Raw genomic sequence first — 15,442 nt, forward strand, 5'->3', positions numbered from 1 at the left:
GATTAGAAGATTTATGGTTAAGATATCAGCACTCCCCTGTATTGATATGGAGATTAAATATAATACTAGTCAAAATTCCAGCTGACTTTCTGGCAGAAATTGAGAAACTGATTCTAAAATTATTATGGAAAAGCAAGGAACCCAGAATAGTCAAAACAATCTTTAAGAAGAGGAACATACTAGGAGAACAAACAGTTTTCTACCTCAAATTTATAACAAAGCTACAATAATCAAGACTGTGTTGTACTGGCATAAAGACAGATGGTGTAGATAAATGGGTAGAATTGAGGGTCCATAAACAAATTCATACATCATACAGTGAATTGATTTTTGACAAGAATGCCAAGACAACTCAAAGAAGATTAGTCTTTTTGACAGATGGTGCTGGAACAACTGGATATCTATGTGCAAATAATGAAATTAGACTGCTACCTCACACCATATACAAAAGTTAAAGTGGATCAAAGACAGAAAAAGACAAAAACAGAGGTATAAATTTTCTTGGCCTTGTATTAGGCAATACTATCTTCGATCTGCAACCAGAAGCATAAGCAACCAAAGAAAAAGTAGATAAGTTGGATTTTGTTATAATTTAAATTTTTGTTCTTCAAAGGACAGTATCAAAAATGGAAAAGAAAACTTACATATGGAGAAAATATTTGCAACTCATGTGTAGCGGGATCTGGTATCCAGAATATATAAAGAACTCTTACAATTTAATAATAAAAAGACAAAATAGGCCATTAAAAATGGACCAATAATTTGAACAGACTTCTCCAAAAAAGGATACACAAATGGCCAGTAAGCACATAAAAATGATGTTCAACATCATTGGTCATTAGGGAAATGCAAATCAAAACCATAATGAAATAACATTTCATACTTCCTAGTGTAGAGATAACTTTAGAAGGGTATACAGTAACAAGTGTTGGTGAGGATGTGGAGATTTTGGAACCCTTGTACATAGGTGGTGGGGATGTAAAATGTGCAGCAGCTTTGGAACAGTGTGGCAGTGTTTGAAAAGTTAAAGATTTACCATATGACTCACAATTCCACTTCTAGGTGTATGCCCAAGAGAATCAAAACATGTATTTATATGAAAACTTGTAACCAAATGTTTATAGCAGCATTATTCATAATAGCCAAAAAGTGGAATTTATAAATGAAGTACTGGTAAATGATAGCTATATGAGTGAATCTTGGTAGCATCATGCTCAGTGAAATATGCTAGATACAAAATGCTACATATTGTATGATTTCAGTTAAATGAAATGTCCAGAATAGGCAAATCTCTAAGAACAGAAAAATTAGTGGTTGGCAGAGGTAATGGGGAATAATTGGGATAATTTGGAGTAACAGCTAGTGGGCACAGGGTTTATTTGGGATGGTGAAAATGTTCTGGGATAGATAAGTGGTATAGGTTATACAGCCTTGTAAATATACCAAAAACCACTGCATTGTACACTTTAAAATTGTTTAATAATTATTAAATAAAAGTCTGTTTTTATTTTTTAATATATTTTAAAAAACTAGCAAATTGAATCCAACAATCTATAAAAAGAATAATACATCATGACTAGGAATGCAAGGATGATTCAGTGTTTGAAAATGAACCAGTGTAATCTACCATATTAACAGTCAAAAGAAGAAAAATTACATGTTAATTGAATTTTAGAATATTTTTGGCAAAATTCAATGTTTATTCATGATGAAAAACTCTCATTAAACTAGTAAAAAGCACCTTTACATAAAACCTACAATTATAATACTTAAGGTTAAATAGAAAGGGTCTATGTGGCTAAGAACGCTCTTAGAAAATGTTTTCTATAATTTTCCTGAGTGCAAAATAAAATACAACATTTGAGATGTAAGTTATCAGTACTTGGCAAAAGTAGGGAGTTTTTAATACATCTACTTTGTTACATTGTATTGGGTAGCTCCTATAACTTTTCTCACAATAGCAAGTTGTTTAAAGAAATATATAAAATTGATTTTCTCCCTATTTTTTGTAGATGTATTCGACACAGAAATGATTGGGGAGCTCTTATTCTAGTGGATGATCGTTTTAGGAATAACCCAAGTCGCTATATATCTGGTAAGATCTCAGCTGGGCCTAGAGTAAGAACTAGTAACAATCTTCATATTTTTGTTGTGATAAAAAACACATAGTATGAGATCTACCATCTTATTAAGTGCACAGTACAATATTGTTAATTGTAAGCACAGCATTGTATAGCAAGTATCTAGAACTTTTAAATCTTGCATAACTGAAACTTAAAACCGATTGAACAGCAATGCCCCATTCCCTCTCCCCTCATCCCCTGGCAACCACCGCTATACTTTTTGCTTCTATTAGTTTGACTACTTTAGATACCTCATATAAATTGAATTATGCAGTATTTGTCCTTCTGTAACTGGTTAATTTCAGCTAGCATAATGTCCTTAAGTTTCATCTACATTGTAGTATCTGACAGGATTTCCTTCTTTTCAATGACTGCTTAATATTTTATTTTATGTATACATTATACCATTTTTTTAAATCCATTTATCTGTCAGTAGACATTTAGGTTATTTCCACCTCATGGATATTGGGAACAATGCTGCAATAGACATGGGAATGCAGATATCTCTTCAAGATCCTGATTTCAACTTTTTAAAATAACTACCAAGCATAGAATTGGTGAATTATCATAGTTCTAATTTTAATTTTTTGATTTGATTCTGTTCTTCATAGCATCTGCAGCATTTGACATTCCCACAAATAGCACACAAGGGTTTCACTTTCTCCATATCCCTGCTAACTCTTATTTCCTTTTTTTCTTCTTTCTCTTTTTGAAATTTCATAAAGGCTATCCTACAAGGTATGATGTGATAGCTCATTGTGGATTTGATTTGCATTCCTCTGATGATTAGGATTGTTAAGCATCTTTTCTATTGTTAGCCAAATCATATGTCTTCTTTGGAGAAGTGTCTTTTAATTTGCTCATTTTTTAATTGGGGTATTTGGGTTTCTTTGTGTCTCTGTTTTTTTGGTTTGGTTTTTGGTGTGTGTGTTTGTTGCTATTGAGATATAGGAGTTTCTTATATATTTTGGAGATCTCCTTATCAGATATGATAAATGCTTTGCAAATATTTTCTCCCATTCTATAGATTGCTGATTATTTACTTTGCTGTACAGAAGTTTTTTAGTTTAATGTGGTCTTCCTTGTCTATTTTTGCTTTTATTACCTATGTTTTTGGTGTCATATCCAAACAATTGTTGCCAACACCAAGACTGGATAATTTATAAAGATAAGAGGTTTATTTGGCTGATGGTTCTGCAGGCTGTACAAAAATCATGGCATAAGCATCTCCTTCTGATGAGGGCCTCAGAAAGTCTACAATCATAGCAGAAGGTAAAGGGAAAGCAGGTGCATCACATAGCAAGAGAGTGACCAAGAGAGAGGAGAGGAGATCTCATGTGAACTAATTAGAGGAAGAATTCACCCATTACCACAGGAGGGCACGAAGCCTTTCGTGGGGAGTAATATTTTAATAACCAACCAAATTTTACCCTGGGTTTACTTTTTTTCTGTAGGACTTTCTAAATGGATACGGCAGCAGATTCAGCACCATTCAACCTTCGAAAGTGCCCTAGAGTCCTTGGCCGAATTTTCCAAAAAGCATCAAAAAGTTCTTGATGTATCCATAAAGGACAGAACAAATATACAGGACAATGGGTCCACACTTGAAGTCACCTCTTTAATGGACAGTACCCCAACTTATTTATTGGAAGCAGCAAGTTATCTATCACCAGAAAATTTTGTGAAAGATGAAGCAAAGATGTGTGTCCAGGAACTACAGTGTCCTGAAATTATTACTAAAAATTCACCTCTACCAAGTGGCATCATCTCCAAAAAGGAGAGAAGTATGTAAACTTCTGCCCATTTACCTTTGATGGAGAAGTCTTTCATTGTATTTAGTGAAATGATATTTATTTGGATTAGATTAATTTCCTTAAATATGGTGGTTTATAATACAAGGTGTTGTCATAAAGTAGTGAAACAGTATGATGTATTGTAATGGAAACAAACGTTTGTCAGGAGACCAGAGCATATTTTCTGGTTTTCCACTAACTGGCTTTGCCACTTACTACTTTTGTGATCATGAGCAAGTCATTTGACCTTTTTGAGTCATAACAGGAAAAAAAAATGCCTACCTAGCTATCCTTTCAGGTTGAGCTGTAAAGGTCAAGATTATAAATATCACAGCATTGTAAAGTACTATATAAGTGGTAGATGTTATTCTAAAGGCTATATAAAAATTTGGCCTGATTTTTTAATATAGATACTTCTATATGAACTTCTTTTTCTGTATAGATAGTTCTCATGAACTTACTTATTTTTAGGAGATGAGAGGCATTTAAGTGATGAAAAATAATATTTTAAAATATTTTAGAAAGAATCATCTGTATCAGATTGGCAAACTGTGGCCTATGAGCCAAATTTGGCCTGCTGCCTGTTTTTGTAAATAAAGTTTAATGAAATGTCACGCTCACTTATTTACATATTGCAGACAACAGCAGAGTTGAGTATTTGTATGTATTGCACTAGAGTATTGAGTAGGTGCAACAGATATATTATGGCCCACAAAGCCTAAAATATTTACTCTCTGGCCTGTAACAAAAAAGGTTTGCCAAACTCTGGTTTATACCATTGGATATAATTTCAGTTGTTTTAATTCATATATCCGAGGCAGGCAGATTACCTGAGATCAGGAGCTTGAGACCAGCCTGAACAATGTGGTGAAACACCATCTCTACTAAAAAAAATATATAAAATTAGCTGGGCATGGTGGTGGGTGCCTATAATCCCAGCTTTTTGGGAGGTTGGGGCGGGAGAAGCATTTGAAACTGGGAGGCGGAGGTTGCAGTGAGCTGAGATTACGCCGTTGCACTCCAGCCTGGGCAAAAAGAGTGAAACTCTGTCTCAAAAAAAAAAAAAAAAAGAGAAAAAGATTTTTTAAACATTGTTTTTGTAGTATATATAAATGTCATTGTGAATTCAAATAACTTAGCCTTATAATTGTCACTTTCCTTATTTATTAAATAAAATAATTAGTCTAGGTAAGCTTTTCTCAGTCACTGGTTAGTGGATTTTCATGGCAAATGTTTACAGCCTGTTCCTTCCTTTACTCAGCCATCTTCCTCTTCCCTTTTACTCCTTCTTTCCTCATTTATTCTTGAGTTTCCTGGTGTGGAATTTTATAGTTTACCAGACAGCATTATAACTTGGGCAAGGAAACACTAGAGACCTAAAATTTCTTTCAGAGTTAATATTCTGTTCCAAGATTAAAAATCCACTAGTGTTCATCGGGGGCTCTAAGTTATGTATCCTATACAGTTATTTAGGTATTTCGTTTTTTTTTTTTTTTTTTTTTGAGACGGAGTTTCGCTCTTGTTACCCTAACTTAACAATTACTATGTTGGCTAGGAGCAGAAAGTTAAAGCTCTTAAATTCTTGTATTCTTAGATGATCCAGTATTCCTGGAAGAGCCTGTCCAAGCAATGAAAGCAGAAAAAATTGTGATTTCCAGATCCACAAGCCCAACTTTCAACAAACAAACAAAGAGAGTTATTTGGTCGAGCTTTAATTCTTTGGGACAGTATTTTACTGGTAAAATACCAAAGGCAGCACCTGAGCTCGAGTCATCAAAGAATAGTGCCTCTAGTCCTCCCAGTTTCAAAACAGAAAAGATGGAAAGTAAAACTGTTTTGCCATTCACTGATAAATGTGAATCCTCAAACTTGATGGTAAAAACATCGTTTAGATCATGCCCTCAATCAGAAACCATTATTTCATCATTAAAGATTGATGGAACCCTTACTAGAAAAAATCATCCCGAACATCCTCTCTGTTCTGAAGAAGCCCTAGATCCAGACATTGAATTGTCTCTAGTAAGTGAAGAAGATAAACAATCCACTTCAAATAGAGATTTTGAAACAGAAGCAGAAGATGAATCTATCTATTTTACACCTGAACTTTATGATCCTGAAGATACAAATGAAGAAAAAAATCACCTAGTCGAAACTGATAGAGGAAATAGATTGGCTAACAATTCAGATTGCATTTTAGCTGAAGACCTTTTTGAAATTAGAACTATAAAAGAAATAGATTCAGCCAGAGAAGTGAAAGCTGAGGATTGCACAGATACAAAGTTGAATGGAATTCTGCATATTGAAGAAAATAAAATTGATGACATTGATGGTAATGTAAAAACAACTTGGATAAATGAATTTGAACTGGGAAACACTCATGAAATAGAAATAAAGAACTTTAAACCATCTCCTTCCAAAAATAAAGGTATGTTTCCTAGTTTTAAGTAATAATACTTAACTCTCAAGCTGTAAACATATGTCATCATGCTTATGTTAAACTCTGTTGTAAGAATTTGTGCATTGAATAAGTGGCATACTTTTTAAAAAACTATTTTATATTCAGAAATGTAAATTTTATTCTTGAGTTTTGATAAAGTAATTCATATAAAATATTTTCCTCTAATAAGTCTTCCTTAGCTAAATGCAATTTAAAATTAAAGATATTTAGAGTTTTCTGGGGCACTTTTAGTTTCATGTAAGTATATTAGGTGGTTCTCTTCATCCATTGGTTTTCTTAGTGATACATACATAAAATACATTTGTTTATCATACTGATAAATAGCAGTCTAATTTAGTCACACCTCAGTCATATTTCACTATAGATTTTACCTCAAATCAGTCCGAGGCTTTTTTAGAGATCACCTTTTGTCTTGGAAGGTTTATTTCTGCCTACTTATAAGTAATTAAGAGAAATTAAGAAAGTAGTATGCATTTTTAATTGAAATTGTTTTACATTATTTGTATAATAAACTAAAATCAAACATGTCATAAACAAATTGATATAAAGATATAAAATGACAAATGAAGTATTCCAGATTTTCTATTCTAATTATTTAGCTCCATCATCATTGTGGAAAAAAATATTAGATCCTGCCTAGTATTATATTTTCTCTAGCGGATCAGTGAGTAACAAGTACCAAACACTAGATTAGAAGGTAATTTCTACATTATTTAGAAATGGTGAAACAATTTCTCCCCTCTGGTATTGTTCTAGTGTAAGCTTTAGTTATGCAATGATTAAGATAGAAAACTTTATATATAAATTTGATAAGCAAACCCACATTTATAGCTGCAGCCAAAGTATGTTTCCTTAGAGCACAGTAATCCCTTCTGTGAATTTTGACCTTGTTTGTGTTTTTATGAATGAAGCTGTATGTCTGATCAAAAATGATTATAAAAGATGCTCGTCTCTGACATCATTCCAAAAATATATTCACTGATCTTTTTCTAAGAAACATCCTTTATTCACTGGGTATTAGGACTTTTTGTGAGTAATTTGAGTTGAAATTTTATGAGCTACTCAAGAGTTTTGTATGGCCTATTATTTTCAAGTCAAAATTCCCAGTAAGGATTTATTTTACATTTCATTTGGATAAATGAATTATTATGTAGGCATGTATTTGCTTTCATTTTGAGACATTTAGATTTATACAGCTTGTTTCCATAGCATTTGATGTTACAACTCTAAGCATAGTTCAAAGACATTTAAATTGACAATTTACCAGTTAAAGAATTTAGAATATGTTAGATCCCATCTAGTATTATATATTTTTTCTAGTTGATCATTGAGCAATAAGTACCAAATACTAGTTTAGAGGGTAATTTCTACATTGTTTTGAAACAATTTATCTCCTCTGGTATTGCTCTTAAACCACAGATAGGGATAGAAAGGTAGTGGAACGCATGAGTACCTGGTAGAAGACAAGAGACTTGAGCTCTGTACTTGGCACTGCCTCTAATTTGCTAAGTCACATTGGCAATCACCACACCCTTCAGGGAATTAGTTTCATCTGTAAAATGCAGAAGTTAGTACTTATAAAATCATACAAATTTCTTTGTGCTTTAAGAATCTATAACTTAAAGGAATGTCTGCTGATACTATTCTGAGTCAATTTTCATTTGCTTTTGTTCCAGAATGCTTAAAATAAAGCATAGTATTTCATAAAAAAGGTTAAATGGTTCTTACTCATTTACATTTAGGGAACAGAGGTGATGTGGTTTGGCTGTGTCCCCACCCAGATGTCATCTTGAATTGTAGTTCCCATAATCCCCACATGTTGTGGGAGGGACCCAGTGGGAGGTAATTGAATCATGGGGGCGGTTGCCCTCATGCTGTTCTCATGATAGTGAGTGAGTTCTTATGAGACCTGATGATTTTATAAGGGGCTTTTCCCTGCTTCGCTCTCATTCTTCTATCTCCTGCTGCCCTGCGAAAAGGTGCCTTCCACCATGATTGTAAGTTTACTGAGGCCTCCCCAGTCATATGGAACTGTGAGTAAACTAAACCTCTTTCCTTTATAAATTACCCAGTCTCCAGTATGACTTTATTAGCAGCATGAAAACAGACTGGTACAGATGATATGACTATGTGCATAATAGCTGGGAAAGCTAGATATTTGTTTTCACAATGCTACAATTAAAACATTTTGAGGACTTTTGAAATTACCTTTAGAGCTGGTAAATGACATGAGAAAATTAAGTATATTATTTTATAGTCATCTCTTAGTGTTACTACCCAACTTGATCTCAAATGGTTTTCCCTTTCCCTAGATAGCTGTGTTTTTATTTGTTTGTTTTAGACAGAGTCTTGCTCTGTCACCCAGGCTGGAGTGCAATGGCATGATCTTGGCTCACTGCAACTTCTCATGTCTCAGCCTCCTGAGTAAATAGGATTACAAGTGCACACCATGCACTGGGCTAATTTTTTGAGATGGGGTTTCACCATGTTGGCCAGGCTGGTCTTGAACTCCTAACCTCAAATGATCCACCCACCTTGGCCTCCCAAAGTGCTGGGATTGCAGGTGTGAGCCACCGTGCCGGCCTAGATACTTTTTATTCTTTCCAAAACTTAATTCTCTTGGAAGCTAAAAATTTTCATTACTGAGAGTGTATGTAGAAATGTGCCACAAGCTTTTAGTAATTCCAAAAGGTGTTTCAAATAATTTATACAATGATATCACTGTTGAAACAGGTGTATATTCTCCTCAGATAATGACTTTGACCAAGATGATATTCCAAGAAGTAAACTACTGCCCTTTATAGAGTAGGATGTAGGCCATTTTCATTACTGATAACATACTTTTTAAGGAAATATTTATAGAGTTAAATAAGTTAAAACATATAAAGAGCACCTGGCACATTGCAAGTCATTCATTATTAATGAGTAGATGAATCATATCTGGAGTGCACCCTTGCTCTATATGATGTATAGATAGATACATGATAGACTGACAATAAAGAATTCTTAGAGGAAAGAAAAATTATTTGGCTGGTTTATTTTTTAAGCTTTTGAGATATATAAGGTAGCCATTGTTTATCAGATAATTTATGGGACACATTCAATGCATATGAAATAATTATCTAATACTGAATTTATTCAAGGACTGAAAGTATGTAGAACACACAGGCTGCAAACCAGGAAAACTACCAGTTGGAGAAAGGGCTTTATTCGTGGAAGAAAGGTACAATGTAAAGGGTAGATGTTTCATGACTTAATTAACTTGTTTAAAGCTTTCTAGAATTGTGTTACAAACTATTACTATGTTTCTATTCACTTAGTTATTACATGGTTTTAAATTTGGCACTGGTGTCTAAGTTTATATAAGGCTTTGTTATTCTTATGATCTTTCTATTCAAAACACTAATTTTAACAAAAAGCTTTCCCCCATTATTTTTCTGCAATTAGGCTTTTTTGTATTACTTTCCTATAATAAAACATATTTAAAATATTTAATTCTTTAGACCTGCTTATAAAATTTCATGAAATCAAAGTACCTGTTATAAAATCACTTGAAAGGCTGTTTATCTTGGTCATCTCTAAGTGATGGCATTCTTTTTGTATTTGATTACCAAACAATTATTCTTGCACATGCTCTTTTAAACCTCAAATTTCTCAATGAGTTACACAAGAATTTAACCTTTATGAATTCTTGGCGATTTATTGTCTATTTCCGTAGGTAAATGTAGTCAATCTTTCATAAATAGATAGTAGTGATGAAAGTTTTGGTAATCAAAACAATTTTTAAGGCCACATCAAACAATGTATGTAAGGAAGCTAAAACCTTAGTGTAAAATAACTGCAGAGCTATGAAACATACAATAAAGAACATTATTTCAGGACACAGAAATTTGGAAAAGTGACCAAAGCTTATGATCCTCTAGCCCTAAATGATTTTCATGTCTCAAAAAAAAAAAAAATTTTTGTTTCTTAAGTTTCATTTGATAGAACCATTAGCTGCCTAGCTTCCTGTACTCCACAATGGAGCCTTGTTATAAAATACATGGGATCTGAGCCAGTGGATCACCTTATTGCTAAGACCACCTTATAATGAGGTGCTTTCACTAACTAAACCCTCTTGGACCAGGTCCAAAACAACCCATCTTACACCAAATTCCACTCTGGAATAAACAAGCTTCAATATATTAGAAAGAAAACAAAAGCTATATGAAATTTACTGTTCCCAGAAATTAGCCTTTGAAAACCTAATGGTAAATACTGATTAAAAGTAATGTGTAACAAGGCATAATTAGGTTGATATTTTAGTATGTTTTATAATAACTTTGTATTTTCTTGGCTCAGTCTTCCTTTTTTTGGAAATTTATATTATTTTGATTATCTTAATACTTTTCTCCAAATTTCATCATTTCACATGAAAATATCTTATATTAATATTTACAGAATTCAATATTAAAGTTTGATTTGGCTCCTTGCTATTATAAAGTACAAAACTGTACAAGTGGCATATTATTTCTGTTAACTAGGTGCCATCATCTTTTATATATGATTCATATATAGTTGAAAAGTTTTACAAGTATTTAGTAGTGGTTTGTTATTATGTTAAATGGAGTATTGTCTTGGTATATTTTTTTCTGTTTTTCTAACTGATGTTAAATTTAACTATCATTTCAAAATGTTAGTCTTTTCTATCTGTTGTGAAAGGACCCAAGTAACCTGCCTTGCTAGTCAAGACTTTATGGTATTGCTTGTGGAGCTGAATTATTACCTAAAGGAGGAGGAAGTAGGAACTATAAAAGCTTACTTTGTACCATTTTTAGTATCATTGTTGGAGATAGACATAACCTTAAACTAAGGAATTATTTAGATTATAGGCTCACTTGGGGGGTGGGGAGCTGGGGAGAGATAGAAAGGGGAGAGATGCCAGATGTAGGTGATGGGGAGGAAGGCAGCAAATCACACTGCCATGTGTGTACCTATGCAACAATCTTGCATGTTCTTCACAAAACCCCAAAACCTAAAATGCAATAAAATAAATGGGGGAAAAAAAAGATTATAGGCTCACCTAAATATAAATTACAGTAAAGCTGGGCACAGTGGCACACACCTGTAGTCCCAGCTGCTTAGGAGGCTGAGACATGAGGATTGCCTGAGTCCAGGAGGTCAAGGGTGCAGTGCGCTATCTGAACAACATAGCGAGATCCCATCTCTTTAAAATATTGTTTAAATAAAAATTGCAATAAAATAAGTTGTTATATTAATATGTATTAATATATTTCACTAAATATTATATTTCATAATATATTCACACCTCCATATATAATATGATATATTAATATATTTCAGTCTTTAAAGTTGAATGGCAGTATACATGAATTTTGTTCCCATTAGACTTGGAAATATGTTCCAACTCCACCTGCCAACTTACTTTAGGCAAGTTATTTAATCTCTCTGAACTTCTGCTTTTTCATCTTAAAATAGGGTTAAGTAGATCAAACATGAGAATCAAGTGCGGAAGAGTATATGGAAGCTCTTTTGCATTAGGTAGTCAAGGGAATGAGTTTGAGTTTTGCCCTGCAAAACTTGGCCATTTCACTTTACCTTATTGAGCCTCAGCTTTGTTTTCTACCAAAAAATAGTGTGCAAAAATAAATGAAAAGATTATTATTGAGGATTAATTGGGAGAACATTCATTATGTAAAAGTGCTTTATAAATTCTAAAACACTGTTCAAATACTGTTAGGAACCTGTTAGACCTGTTAGAATTTGGTCCACATGCTGAAAAACACTTTGAGCTTTTTATTTTTAAAAATCTAGGCAGGACACAGTGGCTCACACCTGTAATCTCAGCATTTTGGGAGGCCTGGCCAACATAGTGAAACCTTGTCTCTACTAAAAAAAAGACAAAAAATTAGCTGGGCTTGGTAGCAGGCACCTGTAATCCCAGCTACTCAGGAGGCTGAAGCAGGAGAATCACTTGAACCCATGAGGCAGAGGTTGTAGTGAGCTGAGATTGTGCCACTGCACTCCAGCCTGGATGGCACAGCAAGACTCTGTCTCAAACAAACAAACAAAAACAAAACAAAAATAACTAGTTATTCCTTTATTAGTAAGACTTTAAATATTATGACTTTTCTATTTTTGTACCTCATATTTTATATCTTAAAAGTTGTACCTGTTTCAAACCAGAAAATATCATCAAGGAAACACTGAAATCCATGGATTCCAATGAAAACAATTCTATGTAAGATCTATAGGGGCAGGGAATCTTTTTTTTTTTTTGGTCTGTATTTGTTGTTGTACTCCCAACACCATATTTGCTGACCAAATGAATTGAACATTTTATTAAACTTCTCAGCCCTCACATATGCCTATTTCATTTGACCAATTTCTAGACCTTAGCAACATTTCTCTATTCCAAACTTTTTATTCTTATTACCTGAACCTCATTAAATCTCCCATATTTTCTCCATTCCTATTTACTAAACCTTTATCTCTTCAATTGTGGGCCAGAGATTGTCTTTTCTCTTCCTTTTATTCTACAGGGTGTTCCTTTGCCAACTTTACCTACAAAAAGAATGTTGGACTTTTGTAATTTTGTTTGAGATGTTCATGATGATAATTATTTTAACACAGTTGGGTTCTAAAATATGAATGGGACTTGACATCGGCTAATTAATTAGCCTAAATATCAGCCTATTTATAAAAGCCTTTAGTCCCATTATCACCCTGGGACAAAATAAATTTTTCCTGCCTATGTCCCAAGGTAATATGTATTGTATGATATTGCAATTAATTGTGTACAAGTCAGTCTCTCCTGCACACAGTGACCCACTAGGGATAAGAACAGCTTTCCAAATTAGTTGGTATTCATTCACCCATTCATTCATCTGACATACTTTGAGAGTCTGCTTTGCATCGAGAACATTGCTATGTTCTAGGGATACCAAAGTTGAGTAAGAAAGTTACCATATTCATTAGGAATTCATAGCCTAATTTATATACAAGTAAACACTTGTGCAGTGTGATACAGTATGATGAGAGCTGTAATAAAAGAAAGGCACACAACAGTGCTTTGTTGAGTATATACATTTTGGTAGGTACAAATTATAGTTGTGGCAGAGGATCTATAAGTTAACAGTGAAAGTCATTTAACACAGGAAACATCCTGACAGACTTTCTTTAATTTTTTAATGAAAAAATTGCTTAATTAAAAAATTATAAATATAATTGATATTTATATAAAGTATAAATTATAATTGATATTTATTTTTATATAATATCAATTATGTTTATATATAATATTTATATATAAACTCTGTCACTCAGGCTGGAGTGCAGTGGTGTGATCTTGGCTCGCTGCAACTTCTGCTTCCTGAGTTCAAGCAATTCTCATGCCTCAGCCTCCCTAGAAGCTGGGACTACAGGCGCATGCCAGCATGCGCCTGGCTAATTTTTGTATTTTGTATAGAAACAGGGTTTTGCCATGTTGCCCAGGCTGGTCTCGAACTGCTGAGTTCAAGTAATCCCGCCTGGGGGGACGGGCATGGTGGCTCATGCCTGTTATCCCAGCACTTTGGGAGACTGAGGTGGGTGCATCACCTGAGGTCAGGAGCTTCAGACCAGCCTGGCCAACATGGTGAAATCTCATCTCTACTAAAAATGCAAAAATTAGCCAGGTGTGGTGGCAGGCACCTGTAATCCCAGCTACTCGGCAGGCTGAGGCAGGAGAATTGCTTGAACCCAGGAGGCGGCGGTTGCAGTGAGCCAAGATCATGTCATTCCACTCCAAACTGGGTGACAAGAGTGAAACTTCATCTCAAAAAAATAAAAGGGGCCTGGCGCGGTGGCTCAAGCCTGTAATCCCAGCACTTTGGGAGGCCGAGGCAGGTGGATCACGAGGTCAAGAGATCGAGACCATCCTGGTCAACACGGTGAAACCCCATCTCTACTAAAAATACAAAAAATTAGCTGGGCATGGTGGCGCGTGCCTGTAATCCCAGCTACTCAGGAGGCTGAGGCAGGAGAATTGCCTGAACCCAGGAGGCAGAGGTTGCGGTGAGCCGAGATCGCGCCATTGCACTTCAGCCTGGGTAACGAGCGAAACTCCATCCCAAAAATAAAATAAAATAAAATAAAATAATAAAAGTAGTCCCCCTGCCTCAGCCTCCCAAAGTGTTAGGACAGGTGTGAGTCACCATGACCAGCCTTGAAATATATTCTTGAAGGAGTACCAGGATATGCTGTTTTCCCTGATGTTCCCATCTCCAGTTCTCTTAACCTCTGTTCTGAATTATTGTGTTAACTAACCTAATGGGAACAGAACAAGAGCATAGCAAATACATCTTCTGTAGTGCTTTAGTGCATAGCTTTCACAGCGATCACTTGATTCTCAACACAGCCTGCCAGAGGTCAACAGAACATGTGGTGTTATCCTCATTTTACAAAGGAAGAAAAAGAAACATAATGAGACTACAATCAAAATCATGCTGCTCTTTCTACTTGTCCATAATGCCACAGTGTGTTGCTGATAGATGTTTGTACTTTATATTGATGTTAGTCTACCTTTGTTCTCCAGAATCTCTTTATGAAAGGCATGGTCTTGGAATCTGAAATCAAGCTTCATTATCTTACATTTTAGAATCAATGTATAACATTTTAATAATACTAAATGAAGATACATTAACTAGCATTAAGGAGTATGAGCTCTTTGAGAGCAGAAACAGTGGTAGAGCATGATACACTTATGGACGTAGAGTAGGTGCTTAGTAATTTTATTTTTATGGGAAGAAAGAATCTTCTCAAAATAAGCAGAACCTAATGGGTTTGTTTTAAGTAACATTGATAATTAGTGACATTAGAGTCAGAACTAGTACCCTGGTGTTCTAACTTCCAATTCCAGATTCTTAACACCTTACCAACTACCTAATTACCAGCCTCAGTTTCTTGACTTCAGCTCTTGTGATTTCACTTCCATTTCATCCACCCACATTGACTATATCTTAAAACTTCCTCACTCATGTAACCATGAACACTAGTATACCTCTCTCTGATCACCATCCTGCGTCCTT

General features: G+C 34.5%; 1 protein-coding gene across 2 annotated transcripts in view; it reads left to right on the forward strand.

Annotated features, from left to right (window-relative positions):
- The window catches only part of BRIP1 (BRCA1 interacting protein C-terminal helicase 1), a 157,566-nt gene extending 149,487 nt beyond the window's left edge, over positions 1-8,079 (forward strand). For both annotated transcript variants that reach the window (XM_032280735.1, XM_032280734.1), the window contains exons 18-20: positions 2,013-2,095; positions 3,578-3,907; positions 5,511-8,079. In XM_032280735.1, coding sequence (XP_032136626.1) covers positions 2,013-2,095; positions 3,578-3,907; positions 5,511-6,364 — 1,267 coding nt within the window. In that variant the 3' untranslated portion in view covers positions 6,365-8,079. The remainder of the gene's footprint in view (positions 1-2,012; positions 2,096-3,577; positions 3,908-5,510) is intronic.
- Positions 8,080-15,442: the final 7,363 nt, after the last annotated feature.

Source organism: Sapajus apella, unplaced genomic scaffold, assembly GCF_009761245.1.
Source record: "Sapajus apella isolate SASKATOON/1434 unplaced genomic scaffold, GSC_monkey_1.0 scaffold12, whole genome shotgun sequence".
Classification (NCBI taxonomy): Eukaryota; Metazoa; Chordata; class Mammalia; order Primates; family Cebidae; genus Sapajus; species Sapajus apella.